The 24,697-nt window shown below is 41.4% G+C and overlaps 1 protein-coding gene across 3 annotated transcripts in view; it reads right to left on the bottom strand.

Moving 5' to 3' along the window:
• Window positions 1-24,697, bottom strand: part of LHX6 (LIM homeobox 6) — a 324,148-nt gene that overhangs the window by 111,163 nt on the left and 188,288 nt on the right. For all 3 annotated transcript variants that reach the window (XM_069241534.1, XM_069241535.1, XM_069241536.1), the window contains one exon: window positions 8,717-8,937. In XM_069241534.1, coding sequence (XP_069097635.1) covers window positions 8,717-8,937 — 221 coding nt within the window. The remainder of the gene's footprint in view (window positions 1-8,716; window positions 8,938-24,697) is intronic.

Raw genomic sequence — 24,697 nt, 5'->3', positions numbered from 1 at the left:
AAGAGCTGGTGGCAGGAAACTAAGGCGCGAAACTTGTCATTAAGCAAGTTCGATTTAAAAAACGAAGACCAACTCACCACGCGCCTATTGCTGGATAGTTCCAGCAGATCTTTGGAAGCATCCAAGGCATAAGGTAGAGCGTGCCCTTTAAAAAGAGTTGCGTTATATACAATTTGGAGAGGGGCATGGTCACTAGTACACCGGGATCCCACCTCTATATTGATTATAGAATGCCAGACTCGTAGATCAAAGATGGCGTAATCCAGGATACTACTATAAGAACCTCTAAAAAAAGGTAGGTTTGGCAGGATTGTTGTTTGGAAATCGACCATTTCCAAAGCAGAGGCCTTATGTAACTGCAAGATCTATTATCTGCAGTGCCCTGGGGGGAGAAATACGTGATGCTGGTTGAATTAAAAGCGGGGGAATATTCCACACTTCATCTTCGGCCTGGATAGATTCAGCGAAAGCGGAGTCAAATTCAATTTGGGCATTAAAATCGCCTGCGATAATAACATGATATTTAGAATGAATTTCAGATAGGAGGTTGTGCAGCAGATGGATAGTGTCAGACTGGCGATTGGAGGGACCTGGTCTGTTGTAGATGTTAATGCATAACACGGGAACACCTGAACTTGGCCAAATTGCTATTGCTAGAATATCGCAAGATTCAACAGCAATTTCCTTTACCCTGCCCCCCTCAATCAACTTGACCCAAGTGCATAGACCCCCAATCGCCCTTCCCCTAGTGGACTGAATTGCCTTTTTAGTAAAACAGCAATAACCTTGCCTATACACACAGTCCTTGGACCAGGTTTCCTGGAACATGCATATAGAAAAAGAATCAACATAAGACCCCCACTCTGGATCGAATAATTTGTTCGTAATGCCAGCCACGTTCCAAGACAATAATTTCCCTGGTGTGATGCTACAATCTGACTTGGGCGAGACAGCATCAAGAACTAAATTGGAGGTCACATTAGTGATACAAGATAAGGCCCCTGTGGTATTATCACCCATGACAAGACGAGATCTTGGAAGTGACACTTCCTGTTGGTATGGAACGCTATATTTGCCAGAGATAGGATGGCGTAGTCAATCCACATCTGATGTGTCCCCTAGGCGAACGGGGTCTCGAATGTTCACACCTTTGATGTTGCAAACCATAGCAGCCCCATCACTGGGGAAAGGCAACAAACCGGGGGGGGGGGGCAACAGAAACAGGGGCATTACAAGGAATTGGCATAGCCCTAGGTGGACAAGGGGATAATTTCTTATGACCCAAAACAGGCAAGCTTTCTCTAAAAAATATGTGAGAGACCGGTCTTAGTATATTGCGTGCTTCCATCTGCAAGAGCCCCTTGACTAAAGCGGGGCTGGCAAGATTGAGTTTGATAGTGTCCCGCCCCCCAGGGTAACCTCGGACGTGTGAAGCGGAAACAATGTCAGCATGGTTAATAGAGCCACAACCCCTGGTGTGACGAATCCAATACGACACCTTGTTAATAAGAGAGGAAGTATCTTCCCTCATATGAGGTGGAAGTTGGGGTACATTGCACATGTCAATACAATTTGATTTGGACACGTGAAAAGAGTGAGCCCTAGGGTAGTCATGGTTAAGAGGAGCTGGAACTAAGGTCGAATGGTTTCTGTAATGAGGTCTATGGCTGGGACCCCTGTCAGCTTCCCGTAGGAGTGGAAAAACTACTGGCAGATCAGCAGGGGCCAAAGAGCAAGGAACTTGTACTGGCACTGGGGGAAAAGTGCACTGAGAGGTTAAATCAGGTTTTTTAAGAAGTTTTAAGACTTCAAACAATAAACACTGCAGTTCCCCGACTTCGCGTTTCAAACCAGAGATCATTGTTAAAACGTCTTCGCTGGGAGGATCACAGTTAGGGTTAGGAACCACTGGAGGCAAAGACTGCTCGACACCCGCCAGATCTGGTTGGTCCAAAACAGAAAACCGATTCACACAAGGAATACCATTGAGGAGGAGGTCGGAAGAAGTTACATCCAAGTTGGAACAGGAACCAGGCGAAGACGAAGGATTAGCCAAGCAAATCAGGCTGGAGGAAGCAGGGACAAGGGCTGAGATTTTCAAAGTCTGTGCATCGAAGGAATTGTTAGGACCAGTTGTTAAAAACGGAAGTAAAGATCCTGATTTCAGTCTCTTACGGGCATTACCCTCTTTTTCCTTAAGAATAGATTCCACTTCTTCAATTAGGTTATCAATTTCTCTAGAAACGCAATTGGGATGGATTTGCGTTGCCCTGTTAGATTTGGAAGATTTAGACTTAATTGAGGCTGGGTCGGGGCTGGAGCGTACCTTGCGCTTCCCCATACTGAGAGGAAAGAAAGAGACTCACTCAGCACCACTAATAGCACGAAAAACAAAATTTAGGAGATGTGGCTCAGCCCAGATATGGCACAGACCAGCCCAGCCCGGACCCTGACGGGCAAAGGACGGGCCCACCCAAATAGTCCTTTGATGAGCGTGAACCGCAAAGGGGAGCTTGGCCCGCCCCCTTATTCCACGAATAGTCCTTTGATGAGCGCAACCCCCCCTTTGGAGAGCGTATTCACTTATCTTTAGTCTGAGTGTCTGTGTCGCCAACAATGGATCTGTAGGGCCTCAGAGGGAGGGGTACCGTAGACTTCCGTTATCTTTTCATTAAGAGAGGGTGGTGTTCAGCCAAGTGCTATCTCTATGCACTGGACCCACTACATCGAAGCTGCTGTAAACTGCTGTAAACCACCTGCTGAACAATGGAGCCCGTTACCTGCTGACAGATTACTCTGAGTGGGGCCGCAGGGACCAGACAAACCACTTGAGTTTGTTGTTGTGAAGAAATCTCCCCCGCAGCTCTCTCCGCAACTCTGGCTGCCGGTATAAGGAGGTACCGCCGTGTCTCGCACTTAAATGTGCTTCACAGCGCTCGGGTGCCCCGCGGTGTCAGGGCCCAGGAGGGGTGTCAAAGCTTGGTGCGAGGTTTATCGCAGAAGGCAGTGGCTATGGCTGTTTCATTTTTACAAGTTCCGAAAGCAACGCCACGCCCATTCACGCATTCTGCTACCATCAGCCCTTGCAAGTCCGTCCTTCCGTTGCGTGTCCCAGCGTCAGCTCTTTGCGTGTCTCATCTCTCCTTTGCACCCCTCTCCCTCTTATTCTGATTGATTCATTCATTCATTACTTTATTTCGTTGGCTGCAGCTGTAAAGGTGGGAGGAGATACATTGTGAATCTGTACACCCCAGCCCATATTCAACCCTTTTCAGCAGTATGTCATGGTCCACACTGTTCATTAACAGTGGGTTGTGTCTGCCAAATACACCAGCCAGGCTTCTGAGCATTTAGAAATTAATTTTATTCCTTCTAATGGGAATATCTTGATGTGCTTGCCCCAGGTGCTATTAATGTTTATATATCATATTTAAGCTTAGATTTTTACAACTGACCTCTCAGGCATCAGTGAAAGGATTCTGTCAATACTTCAAAAACTTGTTAATTGTTTACAGAAAGCGAAGAAACAATCGACATTTTTATTGACTTGCCTATCATATGAAATATTGATGCACAGCTCGTTGAAACATACTCAGAATATTTTATAGCAGATCTCCAGAGAGTGCTCCAATTGTACGGATCCAGTGATCTGTTGAATGTTGTTGCAGATGTATTCCAGTCTAATATTCAAGTCTATTGGTGGTGCTTAAAGCAATATGTAATCCTGACTCAACAGAAGGACCTACTGTTTGCTTAAATGACTGCAGATATTGAAGAAGGGGCGGTTTCTCTTTTAGGGCTGAGGGGCTGAGCCCCTCCAAAATTCCTACACATTTACAGCAAAAATTAATAAATAGATCAAATTGTTACAGAGATGTGATCGTAACGCTAAACAAATCGATGCATCAAAGTCAGGGCTGTCTGTCTGCCCTAGGTTGCCTCTCCCACCCGCCTCAACTTTCTACACTGTGATGTATGACGCAGGGCGGACTGCTCTAAAGGGGGTCTATGGCAGTATTCACTATAGGCCACTGACGCTTTTAGCATCATGGTTTCGGGCATCAGATTCATAATCCCTGCATGAGGGCAGACACCTTTCATTCACAGGCATGGACCACACCCTTTCCCCATCCATCATGCAGTAGGAGTGGATGCAACCATGTGTAACTTAGTGCCTTGGCTTTGGTAATAGTAAGTGTAATATTGCTAATCTTGTCTTATTTTTATTGTACTGAGACCCCTTGTCACACTAACCTCCCCCACTGTGACACCCCAGGCCCTGGCTGCCAACTGTGGCTCCTTTAGAAGTGGAGCTGCTGTATTTGTTCCCTCACAAAATCAATACAGAAGACTAGCACAGTTCTTGCTCCCTTGTGAAATTGATCCAAATATCAGAGTCAAGTGCAAAGGGAGAAATACATGCTTACAGTAAAGGCACTTATCTTCTGTATGGATTTAAAACTGTACCTATTTTCAAACCCTTAGCATTAATGCAAAAATCACAAACTGATATGCAAACAATGAATGTTAAAAAGCGATTTAGTTCTTCCTTTTTCTCAAGTTTTACTTAATGTTGCATTCCACAAGAGAGTTAGCAGTTTCATCATGCTGTGTTTCTGTGCATTGTATTACTCTTCCATAGTGCACACTGACTCGTGCCCGCTGTATATGAGGGGCTTTGATTGAGAGCGCTAGTGCTGAGGCTGTAGGTAAAGCAAAGTTCCTGTCAGTGGGTTGGTGTTCCTGCAGATCACACAGAGCAATGGTCATGTATTCCAGCTACAACTGAATTTCAGTGTAAATGTGTGTGAAGGGGGTGCACAGAGGTCAAAATGTTTAGAAGGCAAAAGGAAATCAAGTGTTTAAATGTGAATGAGTGCAGTGTATGTCTGGGGTGGTAAAATGAGTGAGATGCTAGGAAATGCATTCAGGAGAGAGTGAAAGGAAGGTGGTGAAGAGAAGAGAGGAGGTTGTTGTAATCATCGTTGTTAATAATTTACCTTAAACAGCTAACAACCATTGACAAAGCCAACAGTACTGACAGGTTTTATGTGTATGTCAGTTGTGCTATATTTCTGGATGCAATAACATCTCAGAGAGAAACCAAAATGTAGGCCTGGTGGCACATTACGGGAATCACAGAAATGTATTTTGCATGTTCCCTTTTAGAGCGCCCCCACTTTTTTCATCCCACTTAAAGTCCTGTCTGCACATATTTCTGTATGACTGATTGCAGCCAGCAGCTGTGGGTGCTTCCTGATGCGTGGTTAGAGCACTTTCTTCCAAAGTTGATGCTGCATGCAGTGCAAGACACTGGATAAGCACACACTTTAAAGGGCCTGAAGTTGTTGCAGAGTACAATTCGCACATTAAAGTAAAGGGTGAACATATTAATGCAGTAAGATATGGGGCAGTGTTTAATGTGTTTAATATTTCAAGTCTATACATTTCCTCTGCTTTAAACCTTGCTTTCTCACTAAATGTATTTCCTTTCAAATGCACCATTTGTCAATATTTTTTCAATTTTGTCTTGGGGGGAGGACCCACCCTGGACCCCACGTTTGTCCACTGAGCTTGATCGCTTCACTCACTACATAAAAGTAGTACCCAGACTTTTACGCCCCAACACTTTCAAATCTCACCAGCCTCCACTGTAATGAAGGCTTAAAACACAAGCATAGTCAATCAATCAACCATTGACAGACTTGTAGGAAAATGTTCTAATTTTAGCTCGTTGTAAATGTGTTGTTTCTATTTTAAATGCTGTATTTTGTGTTTGTATCCTTTAACTCTAAAATGTATCTTTTTACCATGTGTAGTGTGCTTAGGTTTCATGGGCTTATACCTAAAATAAATCAAACTGAAAAGAAATCAAGTTTATGTTTTTTTCACCTTCTGTCACAATAATGAACACAATCAGTGCATCCTTCAAACCCTTTTTTCGACCCTCAACCCTTTATCTGAACCTCTGAGCTTTGCCCTTAGATAACTACAGAAAGGCACCAAAACCCCTGTTCTTACTCTTTGCAGAAGGGATCTCATGGTCTCCTTGACACTCAGGGGTGTAGCTTCAGGGGTGTGTGGGGTGTAACAACCCCCAACAAATGTATTTTGTGATAAATAGTTGGGTGAAGGTGTTTTAGTCGAATATGGTGAGGTGTCTGTCAGAGTTCACTAGGAACTTTTCCACACAGAGACAAAAACGCATGCACACCCTCTCCTGTTTGGAAAGACTTCATAAATTGTGGTTATTTCACTAAATAATGCACTTTTTCTCACTTAGTTCACCTACCAATGCACTTTCCTCACCCCTTAAGCACCTCGTGTGCCCTACTTGTTATATAATGTATTTTAACATCATGTGCCAGTGTGATTGTCAGGAAATCTGAAGCTAACACCTCCCCAATCATACTGACCAAGCTAGGCCCCTGTTGACACCATAGGTAATCGTCTCTCTAGCACACTTTCAATCCCTCATTTCAAACATTTAGACGATAAATTGACCATCAGGTAGAAACTTCTCCAAGCACATTTTAAGCAGTGATGCCTCAAACACACATTTTCACAATAATGTCGCAATGAAGTATGTATACAATGAATCTAATACAGTGGCAAAGAGGGGATGAGCACAGTCTCAGCAGCAGAGAACTCTCTGAAGGTGTGAGTAGGCAGATGCCGGGACAGGCTCACTGGTATGCACATTTGTGTTGGGAAGGTGACTGTAAACTGGATCTATGCTCCTACTGACGTTTCATGGCCTGAATGTACTGCGTTGGAAAAAACAAGTTCTTGTAAACAAGCAACAAACAGACACCCAGCCTAGCTGCCTCCTACCTCCTCATAAAAGACACAATACTCCCCCCAGCCATGCCACAGCTTTCCCCTCGTCCAGAGGCCATCACAGCCATTCAAAACCCATGCTATTGCTGACACTAAACACAGTCTTAAAGGGGTATTGTACTTTTTGTATGAAATTGTCACCAATCAACCGGAAGCTGGAGCAGGACAACCAGCTCCATTCACTGTTGACTTCCTGAACAAACTACCAAAAAAGATGTCTTCCGAGTCAAGGTTAGAAAACAGCACATAGTCTTTTATTATTTGTATGTTGTGGTTTTTGCATAATTCAGCAGAACTCCACATGTAGCCAGTGGCGGCTGCCACTCAACAGGGGTGGTGGGGTGGGAGGGGTGATGGCGGGGGCATTTTGGCTGGGGGAATACAAATGGGGGAAAAACGCTTATCTGTGGGGAAGATGCGTTAGTCTCCCCTCTGTCCTTGTCCTCTTCCTGGGTGCACACAGGCTCCCAGCCAATCACGATGCTGCTGTCACCAGCATGACAGCAACCTCGTGATTGGTCTGAGTGGCTGCTCTGCCACTCAGACACGTAGTGGGAGCCTGGGCATGTTCTCCACTCGGCTGTGCATTACAGCCGGGTAGAGAACATGCAAAGTGCGCAAGTCTGTTTGGCTGGCCAAACATACATGCGCACTTTATAGTGCACATAAAACTCCTCTGACCCCCCACCTCCAGCCCAGCTCCGCCCCTTCTCCCAGGAAAATTAAAATGATAATAATTTAATGTTATTATCATTTTATTTTTCCGTTCTTACAATCCAGTGGGGCGACGCTCCTCCGCCTTAGCGGAAGTGCTGCTCCTGCATGTAGCATAATCATTTAACATGCTGTATCCTTAGACCACAACACAGAAATAGTCTGTATGGGACTTTCATGAAAAATAACTATATTTTGAAACTACCAGCATTTGTTTTTTAGATTTCAGCAAGACAAATAAAAGTGTTTTAAGTATAACTCAATGAACCTCTAATTGCTACTCTTCTAAGTGAACTTTAACTAATTGCTCAGCTTGTAGTATTTAATTTGTGCAGGTGGTTACAGGTGGTAGGCAACAACAATCATCTTTGAGTGCCTAGAACTATTTTGCATCATTAGTCTCAGAGCAAGACAAAGAAAGTTAGAACAAGGAAAAGAAGTGGAAAGGTGAAGATATGAAAACAGCAACAAAGGGAGAAACTAGGGATGAAAAGGATCCCACAAGTATGAGGTAAACGACCAGGATGTGCAGGGAGGTGGAAGAACCAGGCATGAGCTGGAATTAAAAGTAGGTAGGCTTTATGTTTCTCCACCCCAGCGTTTGGCTGTACCAAAAGCAGACTCCTATAATATTTTGGGCCCCTATACTTTACTTGTTTACGTTTTAGGTGCATAACACATCATAGACACAGCATAGACAGTCATTTTTGGACCCTAGCATAGCATAGACACAAAAATGTACATATTTGACTGTTCTGCTATGCAGCAGGAGTTATAGCAGCTGTGGTGGTGGGGGCAGAACAAAAAACTGCTGGGGCACAGACCTCAAGTGACCACTCTTTAGAGACACTACTGGTATTGATTGGCAATCTGTGCAAAATCTGGATTCATGTATCTCAGACGTTGTTATCTAAAAGGGCAGGGTCTCCACACGAATGGTTATAAGTTAAATGTCCTCAGAGCAAAATGCATTATATAATGCCAGTTTAGGGTTACACTTTGCCACACCACTTCTACTTGTGAAATATACAAAAGCATTTATTGGAGCCTTCCTAGTGAGAGTTCCATATGCATTGAAGGGCGAAGAGCAAGGTGGATAACCCTTGTATTGGAGTAGTACAGACGTTAGTCATAATATTACGTCTTAAAAGGGACTGCCTACCATTTTCAGCTGCTCGCCTGAGGTTTTCGATCATCGTGTCGTAGTGAATCCTGCAGAGCACCTTCTCTTCCACGAGGCCGAACTCTTCCCCAGTGGACAGCTGTCGTTTACAGGAAAAGCAGGCAAAGCAGGCAAGATGGTAGGCGTTGCCCCGGGCTCTCCTCACCCAGTCGCTAGCGTAGATCTGTCGGCCACAGCGGGCACACTTTGTACCAAATCGACTGCAAGATAAAACAGCAAGGAAAATATTAGTGTTGAAATGTTTAGAAGAAAAGTATTCACCAAAGGTTTGGAATGTAAGGTGTGAGGTGCAAAGATTGTCAATCACATTGGCAGGCAAATGACGGACAATGGACCCTACCACATAAATTATCTGGCTACTAAAAGGGGCACAATGCCAGCATATTGACTTAACTCTGTCACATTTTGCAGTGGTCAAACAATATGGAATTACCTATGAGGACTTGCAACCCACTCCGCATTAACCAATGCACTGTCAGAACCCTTCCGCTGGAACAGTGAAATGGTGGCGTTCACTCATTTGCATGTGGATGTTCTAGTTGAATATGAAGCGAGCCAATGTTGCAAAAAACATCCTTCCTGTGAGGTGATCTACACTCTGGGCATCTCAGCTGAGAGAAGTGTTGGTGGGGGGGGACAAAGAGGTATCGAGCCAGTGCACTTCTACAACCCAGGGCAGGGCGCATCATCTGTAATTAGTGGGGTGTATGAAATGTTTTCACTTGCACCCTATGAGAAATGGATAGTTTCCTGGGAAAACCTACATCTGCTTCTTATAAGTCTACAGCATCAGAGATTCTGTAAACGTTATGTGTTAAATGTTGTATTAACAATGACAAAGGATCTGTGACTTGGACCAAAACAAAACACAATGTACAAGAAAAGAACATGTGGTTGGACTAATGACTTCCATTCCAGTGGCTAAAAGAAATCAGAATGTGAACTTGACATGTACAAAACTTTAAATATTTTAATTGCTTTCTGCTAGAGAGGTTGTCAAACTACTAACACAATGTTGACATAAAACTGTTTCCTCAAACGAGATTTGCAAATTCATTCAGATGAAGCTTGATTTCACAGTTTTTAATTCTAGAAGAGTTGCTTATGCTTCACTGATAGACAAACCAAATTTCTTTTAGAAGTCAGGGGTTTTGAAGAGAGGTTTCCTGCTATGTATTAGGGAAGCCCAACAGGCGAAATAAAGAAATCTGCAGCTGCATACATGATGCACTAGTACCCCACAACTGCTGTCTCCTATCGTTACAGTGTATGGCACTACCATTGTTACAGCGAAAGGCTGACAGTGCAGGCATGGCAGCAGCAAAGCAGTCAGAAAGCAGCAGGCACCTTCCCTCACTGCGTTCAAGTGAGCTGCAGAGCCAGCAGGCAGAACTGAATTGTGATGAGGTGGGAAGAACTGGCACCTATCTGTGGAGGTATACTAAGAGAGAGACTAGCAGAAAAAAATAGATATGCACAAAAATAATACAGTGACCTAAATGTTGACCACCAAAATATCATGACGGTAATTATATATAGGGAAGTATGTATTTACTAGTTAGGTATAGTACTTCCATACCTAGGTATAGTAAGTCCATACCTTCCTCTATATTGTTACCTCCATAATAGTTTGGTAGTCACCATTTAAGTCAAAACACACACACACACACACATCAAATGATGTTATAGTTAGGTACAGTAAAAAAGGGATAGTTTATCAAAACACTGAAATTCACTAAGCAAAGGTTACAGTGGACATCATAGTTAGGTGTAAACATACGATAAAAACAAACTTTTTAAAACCAAAAAGCTCACAAGTTATAATATTTTAGGCAAAGTATAACTTGTGCCAACACCATGCACTGCTTATATTACATCACATCAAGTGACATCAATAATCACTTTTCAGAACCAATTGTCCAGCTATACCTAACGTTTTCTAAGCGTTAACCCATTTATACCCATCCAGGGCCCCGCTTTAAATGCCAATTTCTTGACAACATCTGAACAGATTTACACCAAATCACAAAAAGCACACTTTCTGCATAAAGTCCTAACTTTTTGCCAAATTTGGTATAATTCTGATGAGTTTTTTTGTACTATAAGAAAGTGCCCTTTTGGGATTAACATGGGAAATCACACTTTTGTGACCAAATCACTACATAGTCTACATCCAGCTCGTTCAGATCACACCAGCTACACCTACTGAAGATCTTCAGCTCAAGAAGATATTTCAGCAGCAGCAATATATGCCTCTCAGTCCAAAATACCAGACTCCCTTGACCTGGCTGTTTTCTCTTATATTCAGGTACATACTGAAGATCCCCTTTTTTCCACCCACGCTTCAAACACCAAGAGATCATGGAGTACAAACCCCCAAATAACACAATAGTTCTGGAGCAACATCTTCCACCTCTGTGTTCATGGTGCCCAACAATGTGGCCCGTTTGTATGCCCCTGTCATACTAAATATTGGGCACTTCAGACTTGGTACCAAAGGTTCTGTAGGGGACCGTGAAGTAACTAGAGCACTAGCTTAATGTTTCAGCAGCTTTACGACTTCATTGTTTCTCTGGATGTATCACTGGAAGTTTGTTGCAGACTTCGACATACTTTAAATAGGCCACCTAGTTATGCTGTAATCATGCAGATGCATCAAATGTGACAATGTCAGGCCACAGATATGATGGAATTTATTTTCATTTTCTTCTTTCTGAATAAATCACACATTATAAAGTGCAAAGACAAGATATGCCAGTGTGGGAAAATATTTTGATTCTGGCATCCGATTTGACAGGAACAGTTATTACAAAAGTAATTACTTGCTTTTGTTATTGTAAATTTTATACACTTCGTGCTGAATTAATTTGATCAAATATACATTTTCAAACAATAGTGGCAGTAGTCCACCTCTAGTTGTAAATTGCTCTGGAATAAAAAGAGTCTAACAATGACATGGACCTCAATCCCTCCATGGGAAAATATATTATAACATAGGCAAGATGAGAGGGTAAGATTCCACATTTCATGAACTGATCAAACTATTCCCAAAGAGGTAGTTTATACATAGAATTTTCCAAGAGCAATACATAATCACGGAAAAACATTCACCAGAACAGCATATACAACAAGTGCAAGGAGTCTAAAATGTAGTCAACACAAACAAGCATTTTTGCACAAAATCTGGGAGACACCAATGCAGACAATAGCAAAAATTAAAAGTATACAAATTGATAACCCCTGCACCCTATCTCCGCCAGCCTTGTAATCGCTGGTGGAGAAGGGAGTCATAATCCCCAGATTAGGACCACCAGCACTGCCAGCACTGCCAGCCCCTCCAGTGGAGGAGAAGTGGCGGTGCAGGCGGTCTGACCATGGCGCAACCGCCACGGTCGTAGCATGGCAGTTAGATTGACACATTGGTGGCAGACTGACCGCCACCATGGCCAGGGTAGAAATGAGGGGTTTAATTAGCACATGCGCTGAAGAGAGTGCAGTAGTAAATGCCAGCTTAGAGGATGTTGTCAGTACAGACGCAGCTTGGCCTACTATTAACTGGTGACAGTAACTGCAACCTCATTGGAGGTGGTCCCTCGGGGTTCGCTGTGCCCCCCCCACAAAGGTTACGTTTGGTGTGCCAACAATTAGTGTCCCATACAGAGCCTTTTTGCTTCTGTACTTGTACCTGTAATATAGTGCATGCTTAAAGCAAATGGCATTTCTTCATTTTCAATGGTTCCACAACCCCTTATGAATGACAGAACACTTCATTTACATTGTGCAGGTGCAAAATGAGATCCTGGTCAATGCTTATTACAGATAAAGCTGAACAACGATCTATATAAATGTTCATTGAAGTGCACAGCGAGCAGGAAAAGCAGGCAAGAATCCCTTCCGCACCTTGTGGGCCATTTGTGTAATCTGGTGCCTTGTTTCCTGTTTACAATAGGTAAGGAGCATAACCACTAAATTTGAGAAGGCGATGGAATGACTACATTGCATAAAATATTAATAATATAATGTGCTTTTTATACAAATCAGAGAGACCATAGCTAGGAAAGCTGATGATGGAAGCCAATATAAATGCTGTCTCAAAACGTGATATAGGCTGTCCCTGTCCCTAAGCCTAGCTCAAAGATAAAAGCATGCATAATTAGCTAGTACAAAAGGTCCAACTTCTGTCCGCAGTCCATCACCTCACACCTATGGTACTTGTGCACAGACATGTAAACCCCGCCAACTCTCCCTAGGGGTCTTCTAGCTCTGAAAGAGCACAGCTGGCGACTGAGGCAGACCTGCAGCAAATCAGTCACTAGTACATGTAATGTATTTTGTGTTCCTTATACTTCTAGGAAAGGCGAGAGTAAGAGCAGCGCACATGCGTCATGATGGAAAACCTGGCAGAGAAAATACTGACTGTCAAACTGCATGCTCCACCAAATAGAAATTCCTTCCCTTTGGAGACTTCAACTGCTCTTGAACTTTGAAAGTTTCACATAATGCAAAATATATTAATCTTTTACAGAAACATGTGACAAACATTGTTTCCAAATAGTTCACCAGTGTCTATTCTTCTACTGTCCTCCGATAACATCAGTAGTTGCCTGCTCAATGTACGCCATGAGCCAGGACCCTAAATTTAGGCCACAGGTATTACTTGGGGGATGGGTTCTAACATGATTGTTTTGCAAGGTATGGAAAATATGTGGCAGCAAGTCATCACTCTTTGCCTTTTGTCTGATATTATTGGATTAGCAACCATAGCCGAAAAAAATAATGGTTTTCATATTTTTGATAAATAGCATTCAAATTCATCATAATATTTGGAAAAATAAATCTATTTTCCACCAGACTGGTCAAATTCAATATCATTTTAAAATAATTATGATTATCAATTGTAATATTAGCAATGTAGTCCTTAAAATAATAACAATAAAATGTAATTGTATTTCTCATATATTGCTATAGAATATATGCATAATTTTCACTTACAATTTCAAATAATAATAGTTGTCACATCTTACATAGGCAATATATGTCATGAGTAAACAATCACAATTTTATCATTCACATCCGTCATCATCATCTTCTTCTGGTGAATACGTGTCATCATTCTCTGCTTCTATTTGATTTTCAAAGGAGGGAAGTCTGCACATGTCAGTGCACTTGAGGTCATTTAGACAGCAGATGCATGTTGACAGTTTGCAGTTCCTAATGCAGTTGCAAGCTAGTAGATCTAACAGAGCCTGAGGTGCTGGCTGCCCCTCCATCCAGTCCACTACCAATTGCTCTGCTCCCTTGTGTTTTTCCAACTTCTACCTTCTCCCAATTGGACTAGGTGTCTGTGGATCAGTCAGAAGACATCTCTTGCTTATAGCGGCTTGATAATTTGCACGTTAAGCATGTTTCTTCAGACAGTCCCAGCAATGTGGAAGTTGATGACAGTCTATCTCACCCTTCTTGGTGCAGAATAGATGGTATCTCAAGTCATTCATGTGATGAACCAAATAGTTTGGTGCATACAGCAAGCGTGAGAATTGCTCCAATGTGTCCCTTAGTTCTTCAGAGAGATCACATTAATCTCTGAGCTGCGAAAATGTTTCCTGTGTTTGTCGGTTGGCAGACAGGATTTTGAATGCACTTACTTTGCCTTTTCCCACAAATGCGCATATTGTGTCACAACCGGTAAACCTATGGAGACCTATTATAAGTCCACAAACATTTTCACCAAGAGTTGAAGCTATTTTCCTAATGTCAAGGACTCACATACATATTTTAGTACCACATTTCAGAAACAATTTAGCCATGATTCTGTCATGGAAACCCAATCACATAGTAAACACATTGGTGTCATGTGAACTTATCATTACTGCCTCAAAACCCTCATTAGTAGCGTGTGCAGCATGCAGCAACAAATGACCATCTTCTTCTTCGTGTGTACCGTTAAGATCAGCCACTTTGTGGTTCTCTTCAGATGTGATTTTGTATCATTTATCTTCACAGTTCACAAACAGTGTTTTATTCTCAAGTTTTTACAAAATACTCTGGTTTCCTCCATTCGTTAATAAGAAATGCAATGAGAGTTGTTTTATTCCTTACGTGGCTTAGGAATTTCCTCCACTGTCTGACAATCTGGGAAGGTGAGATGTTCTGTAACTGGTGCCTGAGTTCTTCCCTTCTGATTGTCCTTTTGCGGATCTTAATAGATATCTCATTGTACGCATCAAACACAACATCAATACTTTGACTCCTCTTTCCTTCCTGCAAAGCCATGGTCAAATCAGATATAGCCACCTCACCAAAGATTGATTCCTCTCCTTTTACTCTCTGAACAAGAAACGTACCATCAATCAGCGTGGCTGAATTTCCAGGTTTTTCCTCAGCAGGGGTAATGTTTTTCTGCAACTATGTTACTAAAACAGCTTTGTTTGTCTTTTGCGACAGACCTTCTGGAGTTGCTAAAGCCAACGGCAAAGTTCCTAAGGGATGAGAGTGTACATCTGCCATCTGAAGGTTCCATTTCTGTGCTGTCACAATAATTCAACCAAATAGTGCTTTGTCTGCTTTTATGATGATTGTCCTGCCATTGCTGTTCACTGCCTTTTTCTTGGACATGTTAGTGAAGGTTCTTAGTTTGCACATTTTCATTGGGTCATAAAACTTCTTAATAGGTGGATTATTCTCAAGACGCTCAAGTTTGAAGTCTGTATAGTACTGTTCACCTATTTCACGTGCCTTCATTATGCCGGATACTATGGGCCTGATTATGACCTTGGTGGAGTGGATTACTCCATCACAAACATGACGGATATCCTGTTTGCCATATTACAAATTCCATAGGATACAATGAAACTTGTAATATGGTGGGCAGGAAAGCCGTCATGTTTTTTACAGGGTAATCCCCTTCGCCAAGGTTGTAATCTGACCCAACATCTTCAGATGCCTTTTTTGCCGTGGAGAGACTAATGAGATAATGTAGCCCATCAAATGGATTTATCCAACTTTGAACCAGACTAACAGCTCTTGTAACAGTATATTTGTCTTTTTAAATTCTTAACTTATGTAGGCCTACGTGAGTGAGATCTCATCTGTTATGATGATCTGATCCAAAAAGGCACTTCTGTGTTCAGCCGTCATATAATATCTTTTCACAGCACCCGCCTTGAGGTTGAACCTTGTCATACCACCCAGACTCTGTGTGCCTTTGTTGATTGTTACCTCTATCGCTTGATCAACGAGAATTCATTGAAACGGATTAACATCTGACAGTTGAAGTGAAAAGCATCCATTGATGAAGTTGTGGGGTGCCTCTGGATGTTTCATTGCAAGTAATGTCCTTTCAGCATAGTATATAGGAAGATATCTAGCCTAGTTAACCCTGTCATACGCAAAACACCATGAAATCATAGAGCATATGGCAGTAAGATGTAAATGCCAATTTCCTTCTCTAGCAGCAGGCAGCAGAGCCAGCAAGACACTTTGAACAATATCCACATACGACGTCCAAAATGCAGAGATATCTCCATTGTCATGACAAAGATGTTCCAGGAAAAAAATCTCAAAGCTATTTTACTTTGGCAAAGGCAGCATTCTGCAAGAGGTTGTCTAATCTCTGGTGGCACAGTCCTTAACACCCTCAATGAAGGAGTAGACTACCTGAATGTTCTCTTCGTAATTCTTCTCCACCCAGGGGTTAAATTCCAACCAAGTCAGTCTCAACATACACACACTTGTGTACTCAAACTGCACAATTGTACATTCATCATTCATTAAGGTAGCAGCAATTTTTTGAAGACACAAGGAGTTTTCATTTTCTTCCAGTTGTGAGAATGAAATCCCATGACAAGGTCTGTTTAAAGTGCAAACAATTTCAACACTGCCTGTCAGCGTTTTTATGGCATTAGGAGCAACAATTGCTTGGGAGGTTTATGCTGGCCATTTGTGACTGCATATGTAAAGTCCTGACTAAATTATTGCATAAATAAGGCAACCCTTTTGGACAGCTTTGTGTTTTCTGGATCTCCAGTCAGAAGTCCTAATAGGAACCATTTAAGGTAATCAGGCACCGTAAATGAACCTTTATCAATGTCTGATGGATGATATGGCCATTGGGTTGATGTCAAGTTTGTTTTAATCATTGTTCTTAAGTGAAATGATGTTTGATCAATGATCTTGTTCATGGCTGATGCCTTAACCTTTAAAACTGATAATTCCCTTTTCAAACTTTGGTTTTCTCTTACAACGTCCTGTAGCATGACACTATACGGTTGGGCCGATCATTTTCCTTGGTTGTCTGAGAATATATGGAGGCTCTCACCAAACTAGGAGTCCAATTTTCTTCTAATATGCTTCTTGGTTGATTTGTCTATTCCCTCTATGCCTCTGCATGTCATGAGGGTTTCAAGCCTTTCAGTGAGTGTTGTCACACATATTACCTCTTTGTTAGGAATAATCAAAGTTCTAATGTATTGAAATAGTTCATCTTATGCTTCATCTCATATTTTTGTAGCGATCATTGGTTTGAATGCTAGATGCATGCTCTTCCTCCTTTGCTTTAACCCTTGTATAGTTCCTATAACAAGATGTATGATAATGGGCTTCTGCAGCGACTATGTCCCTACTACAAACTGCTAAGATCTTTGAATCGCAATTAAAGTTTGTACACTCTCGAAGCCTTTTGTCAACTCTAAGCTCTGTGGCCTTGATTAATTTCTCATGCCTTGATGTCCCCTTGTAGAATTTTATCTTTCCACAAAATATACATTTTTCAGCATGCACTTTTAACTTTAATGATGTGCATGCAATACATGTCAGGGTTACATATCTAGAAATATTTCAAGGCAATTAATAACAATTAATCAATGCACTGATGGATTGGGAGTTTGTTGAAGTAATAATAATAATTTGTTTTCGTATATAGAGCTTCAGACCTCAGTTTTGCAATGTCTAGGCACTGAAAATAACAGGTTATAATATTTCCAATGTAATGCTTTTCGTAGCCATTTCAAAAAGAGAGAATGCTGAGATGGACTTGTCGGGTTCAAATATAGGTTGCAACATTGCAAAGACTCATAGCTCGTAGCTCCGCCTAATTTGTTCTTAACTACCAGTAGCAATGAAAAGTGCAAAGCCATTAGTAGTTAAAAAAAATGGTGGCTCTTTGGGGCAATATGGACCTAATGCCTCTTGGCAATGGTTCATAAATGCCTATTGTCAACACAAACAGCTGCTGGACAACACCCCTGACTAAAACCCACCAATCCTCCCAAATCATGGCCAGCAAATTGCTGGCTCACTCACCCATTTATCAACTTTCCCAGGTGGCCTTGCAACACTCTGCAATGGCAATACTCCTTGAGACAACAGTCCTCCCTGCTTGCCTGGTTAAGAAATAAGAGGCAATAGTCACAGAGCAATTTCAGCCCACACATTTCCTGTTCTCAAAACCCATATCTTGCACATACATTGGAAACACGTTTCAATTGAATTGGCATTGCAAGAAGCCTTGGCTCCCAAATCGCCACAGATGGCACAGTCTTTTTCTGCTGTTCCTCTGCTGAGGTTGGATAATGAGCTGATAAAGTATGACAAGGAATAGATGTTATCATTTTGGGTTTGTTTGTAAACACAACATAGCAATCTCTGAACTGATAAAGGGATGACTTATAAATGACCCCACTGTACGTTTTCATTGGTTCAGTCTGCTTAACCTTATTTTTAAATGTGGTATTTAGATCTTATTAAAAAATGTACATTTTATATCTTGTGGCTGATGGCGGAAGAAGGCATACAAATAGCCAGCTGACCATCATAAGGAAGCATATTTGGAGCCCTAATGTCTATTCATTAGACTATGCCAATACACTCATCTTGCTTGAGTAGCTGGTCTGTAGGTCCCCCATCAGGAATTTCAGGTGCAAGAGAGGAAGGTTTCCATTGCATCCGATGGACCTTATGCTCAAGACTTCAAGGCATTTTCGAGTAAGCTTTCTTTTTTTTGGGGAGGGGACGGGTTCTTGGTCTTATCCAGATGTTTGTTCTGTATGCAATCAATGTTGAAAGAAGACAAATCATTTATGTATAGGACCACCACATCTTGCATTATAGTTCTCTAACAATTGATAATGATCTTTGCTATCCAGTTGACCATTTAATTATTACATGTAATAATTGCAGCTGTAGTATTCCAAATGAACTGTGTTTTTCCAATTCATTTATCATTGTTTCTTGACTTAAAGTTCGCATGACGGCCCTAATGTCTGTAACCTGACTATCAACAAGTGTATGAGACATCCAACATACTTTTAGGCCTGGCCAGGAAATGCCTTACCTTTATAATGTTGCCTTCATTCTCAACCCCACCGGAAGATATTATCTGATGGCCATTTTATGTCACATTCACATTAATAGCACTTTAAAGTGAGGGTTCATAGCTCCAGAATGAGGATTGACTTGGCCAGAGTTGACATCCAACTCCCATTCAACATCCCTCCCATTTACTCCTGGTAGCATTTCTAACTGTCACTGTCTTTAAAGTGGCTACTAAACAGTGATTGTAGTATATATAATAGATGTTTATTTCGGGATCAAGCCTATGGTAGTAATTTGTTATCTTTTAATATAAAAAAGATTTTAGAGCACTCTGCTGAATTTGCTGCAAGAGCAAATTCACTGTTCAACTTCTTGTAAACCACTGGAGGTGGTGAAAGTCTGCCCAGTTATCTTCTTGATTGCCCAGTGAAAGGGTGACTACTTTCTATAGCCACAGTGCCACCCTTCACAGTTTTACACAAGTGACATGCTTCAGGTGTCAATGAAAATATTTCCATGGTAATTGGTAATTATCAATGATTACTTGAAAATGGCGAATGATGATGCAGTAGATAAGCCGGGAACTAAACACTCTCTGATATCGGGAACCCCGCCACAGAACTCAGGGGAATAATCCAAATGGAAATAGAACATTGGAAAGTTGAGAGCTCCATTGAAGGCAACAAAGTAGCTCTGGGCTTATAATGTCTGGCATAAGTCTTGCTGCCCAACATTTCAATGTTCACCTTTCTGCTTCTCCCTTTTTTAATTTAGAACATTCTGCCCACAGTTGGATAGTTGGTGGACTGTTCTAATAGCCTTATTGCCCTTTCGTCTCAGCCTATGCGGTCCCTAATGGCCCTCTCCCTTGTTATAGGCCCTCGCCTGTGGATCGGGCCTATAACTCAGGTACAAGGCCTTAAACAACTGGAATAGCCCTCAGCAATGGACTATAAAGTTTTATTCAGTTGCAAAAGGGCAAGAATCAGAAACATAAATATCATACAGGTGATGAAAAACTGAGAACAAATGTGTTGTGATGCCCTTTCATGTTATGATTGTCCCTCTTTCATATGATTTAAATAGGAAAGAACTTCACATGAAATACTCATGCTTCGTCTAGGATTGGGAACTTTTATAATATTCTAAATTTTAGCAATGGAAGTTCAATCCATAATCCACAATTTTGGGAAGGGAAGTTCATATACCTGACAAAATCCCTTCCTTTGGAATTATGAGGTCAGCTCAACAGGCGAAGAAGAATAAGATCAAGTCTGATCATCTGTTTTGCTGCCAGATTCTGCAGCTCCACTGCTAATCTGCACTGGCTAAGGCCTTCCACTAACTGTAAAACTCCCTTCCAGATGACCACAATTGTGAATAATCAGGTGTGACCCAAGCCCGAGGATGCTCGGTCCCGCACCAGTTACAACATCTAGCAGCAGGCTGTCTGGGTGTGGGGTTCACGTACAGATTTCCTGTAACTGTGGACACATGCACAGTCTTTCTGTACCCTTGCACACCTTCTGGTGCGTTCTGCGCACAGCTGGGAGACTTCTTTCTTTTTTTCAAATTATCACGTTTCCATGTTTATCCTTTTCGGTGGTATTGTTGAATATCTCAGGTTTAAACAGCTCATTGGGCTGCCATGAGCTTTAGTTAACCTTGATACATTTTATCCAAAATGCGTGGATATGGTGTGGCATCTGATTCAGCATGTCTGCTAGTCTTCCAGGTCCATATCCCTGTGCCAGTCACCAGGAAACTGATGGAGGGATCGTTTTTGAATATCCCAGAGTTTAACTTCAGGGGCTGGAGGGTGTTTCCATCCTTTTCAGATACCTAGAGGAGGTTAGGAAAAATTTATGTAGTAAATCCCTAAACTAGTTTGCCACAAACGTACCAGTAGGTTTAAGACATTTTGGCTTGAGGTTGGAGTCTTTAATGATTGCATATTGAAAACAAATCCATCCATCCAGACCATTGGCCTATGCTTCATTGTTTTCCTTGCTTTGTTCTGTGGACAATTTCATCTTGTACAAGAGCTTCTGTACCATTGCTTCTAAGGAATCCTGCAGGCAAATTTTGAAATTTCTAGTCCCATTCAAATCAAGACTCTTTTACCTACCTTTTTAACAATGTTGTTGACGAAATGTGCGAGCAGAGGCAAAGTCAATGGGTTTAGCTTTCAAAGACTACTATTGGTTTAGCTGATGCTTGTGTATGTGTTGCTGACCATCTAAAAATATAATGTTTTCCATCTCTTTTTATGAATAAATTATGTCAAAAACCATCTTAGAATTGTATAATTATAAAGTATTCAAGAAATGTAAAGATAGCCACCTGTGCTTATAGCCCACGGCTGGCCCTCTTAGACTATTTTTAGAATTCTTTAATAATGTTTATCATATCGAAATAGCAGATGTATTGAAAGCATGCTGGCTATATTGGAATGGCAAAGAACGATTACATATTCAAAAAACTTTCAAGGAATGCTGCCTGGCACTGCTCATAAACAGTTTGCCTGCTCATGCTCATCTTTGGCTACTCACAATAAAGAATGGGGGCCTGATTTTAGGATTGACACCAATTCAAGTACCTGTGTAGAATGAAGGGCAATACAAGTGTCAGGAATTAGCCCTGTAGCAGTGTCTTTGGAGCTCAGAAAATTAAAAAGTAAAAAGTACTTTAATACAAAATTAAATAACATATTGGCCCACAAGCCTGGCAGTGACAAGAACTTTTGTTTTTGCACAAGTGAAGTGCCATCACTTGCGAATGGCTGTAGTGGGCTGATTCATTCTTCAATGGTATATGCTATTGTGGGAAGAAGGAAAATGTGAATGACAATTTAGCAGTGGATAAATACCTTGACCCATAGCCACTCTATGGATACATATTTATTTATAATTTTTTTTATAAACAGCTGTAGTCTTGTGAGACGACTAAACAGTGCCTTAAAGGCTAGACCTAAAAAAGGTTAATTTAAAGAGTTCTTCTAGGAAGATTGTTTGCAAATAGATGTTTTCCAAAGTTCCTTTGTTCCTGTTGCATTAAAAAAACAAACAGACCATATCACTTCACTGATCTCTATAATTCCTGCACCCAATTTACTAGACTTGGATTATTTTGATATTATAGTCTGGGAACATGTTATTTACATAAAAATGTACCGCATGCATTTCTCATTACACAAGTACATGGTTGTATACACAGTTTCAGCGGTCGAGCTGGCAGGAATATAACCACAGATGGGGATTTTGTCTATAGTTTTAGTTAGACAAAACATGTGTTTCAGAAACAATTCTCAGCTAGGTTTTGGAAACCCATAATTCTTAGGCTGTATCGCCCACCACAGACTAATGCCACCCAGTTTGAAAACACAAGAATTGTAGAAAATTAAATGGTACTGTTGTGAAAAAACAGTATTTTAAAAGGGCAGTTTTTTCATAACAATGATCCCAATTCACTTAACCTTTACACATACAAGAGTCACTTCACAGAGTTCAGATTTGCGCATTTATGGTAACAAAGTGTCAGCTGTATCAAAAAAGCCTTTTGCGATTCGGAAATAGCGATTTTTAAGAAATCGCTATTTCTGAGTCGCAAAATGCTATGTATCATATTTGCGATTCGGTAATAGCGATTTCCTAAAAATCGCAAATACTATTACCGAATCGCAAATTGCGATACAGCCCCCATTCGCACCTATGGACCTGTCGGCCCATATTTGCGAATTGTTCACATTTTCCAAATTGTGAATTCCTAACTGGAATTTGCAATTTGGGAAATGCTAACTCCCGGGTGCTGGGGCCTAAGGCCCCCTCTGCTGCACCCCAAAACAATTTTGGAAGACATGTAAGGTGCACACATGCCAAAAGGGCAGGTGCGTGTTAAATGTCAATTTTAAAAATGCATTTTTTAAATTTGCATATGGTTACCACCAAGTCCAACTTGGTGGTAATAGCGATTCCTTAATGGCCAATTCGCATTTAGGAATTGCTTTATACATGTGCTTAAGAAATCGCAAATAAGGATTCCTTATTTGCGATTTCTTATTTAGAGAATTGCAAATTGCGATTCTCTAAACGGGCTCGCAATTTTAAGTAATCGCTATTTTAGCAATTCCTTTAAATTGCGTTCAGAATGCCTTTTATACATTCTGAAAGGCCTTTTTGCATTCGCAAACAGGCATTCGCACCGTTTGCGGATGCAAAATGCTTTGATACATCTGGCCCAAAATTGCGAATAAGCATATGTAAAAGCACACCTCATAATAGGACTTTTCCACACGAAGTACGCCTACGTGATTGTAGGTTAAGGTAAGGGGTGGAACAAGTGGTAGGAGCATATCATGTGCACTTGCATGTACGAACAAAGTCTTAATTTTGTCATTTTACGGTTATTCACAAATGTTTTATATGGCTTTTCCTACCCTGCAAGAAGACGGAAATCCTGTCCTGTATACGGAAGGCACATGTGTGCTTTTGCGGTAAGAAATAGATTTGAACCTGCACATATTCAATTGGAGTTTGGAAATGGGGTTTTCCACAGGAAAAATTTACATTTATTTGCCTGACGCTCCTATGAAACGTGCTTGCACTTCTCGAATACCCAAGACACCATGTTCATTGAAATTACTTCCCGTCCACTTTCTTAGTTGTCACACTCTAAAACTGACATAGAAAGAGCTTTTGCTCTGCCACTACAAAGAAGGTGTCAGAGTTTGAGATGAGACCCAACTGAGAAGTTTCTGTAGCTGCAGAGCTCAAGCCCACAGGATGCATTACATTGAAGTGCTCTTAGGAGGAACTGGCTCCAACACAGAAAGAACCACCCCGATTTCATTACTCTCACTGCCTTCCTACGACCATTCCTTCCAGTGCCTAGGACTTTCTCAATCCTGGTGAAGTCGTTATATATTGACCACAATGAATAAATACATGCTAGTGGAAGCCAAATAATAAATCAAACATCTACCCCAACTCAACCACACATTGTTTCTGCATATAGTTTTAATAATAGGTGTTCAGCTCTTGCCTTTCACAGAAATACCATTGCAAGGCACTAGGTAGTACCTTGTTGAACTATATGTAAATCACATTATTATGGAAGTGTGAAGAAGTCATCAGAGTTGGTTTTTACGTGTCAGATATGTCATGATTTAGAGGTAGGTGCAAATGAAAATCTTTTGATATCTGGAGGAAATGCTGAATCCAGAATGCCACTGCAGAATTTTCTTCCCCACTATCAAGAATGAACAGGGGGCTCGGGTACATGGGATTCCCTTTTTTGCACAAGCACAAGCAGTCAAAAAATGACTCATGTCTAAATATAGCTGGGGGTTGGGGTGGGCATCTATGTGCCCATTCCATGGTGTTTCCCCATGGAAATGGGACTACCAGCAATGACCAGGTGTTAAATAACGATGCTAATTGGGCATAGCACCATTCTTTAGGTCCGCCTCCTAGTTGCGCGTCGTTTCAGAGTCAGGCAGTGAATATGGTGCTGGGGGGCTAGCGTAATTTTTAGGAAGGCAACACCTACCTTGCATCTCATTGTCGCAATGAGACGCAAGGTGGGTTGGCGCTTCCTAAAAATGGCGCTAACTCCAATATTTTGACTCTAAACGGATCTAGCGCCAAAATA

The sequence above is a fragment of the Pleurodeles waltl genome, chromosome 6 (genome assembly GCF_031143425.1).
Source record: "Pleurodeles waltl isolate 20211129_DDA chromosome 6, aPleWal1.hap1.20221129, whole genome shotgun sequence".
Taxonomy (NCBI): Eukaryota; Metazoa; Chordata; class Amphibia; order Caudata; family Salamandridae; genus Pleurodeles; species Pleurodeles waltl.
Note: the sequence above shows the minus strand (reverse complement) of the source record. Positions and strands in the feature narration are given on the sequence as shown.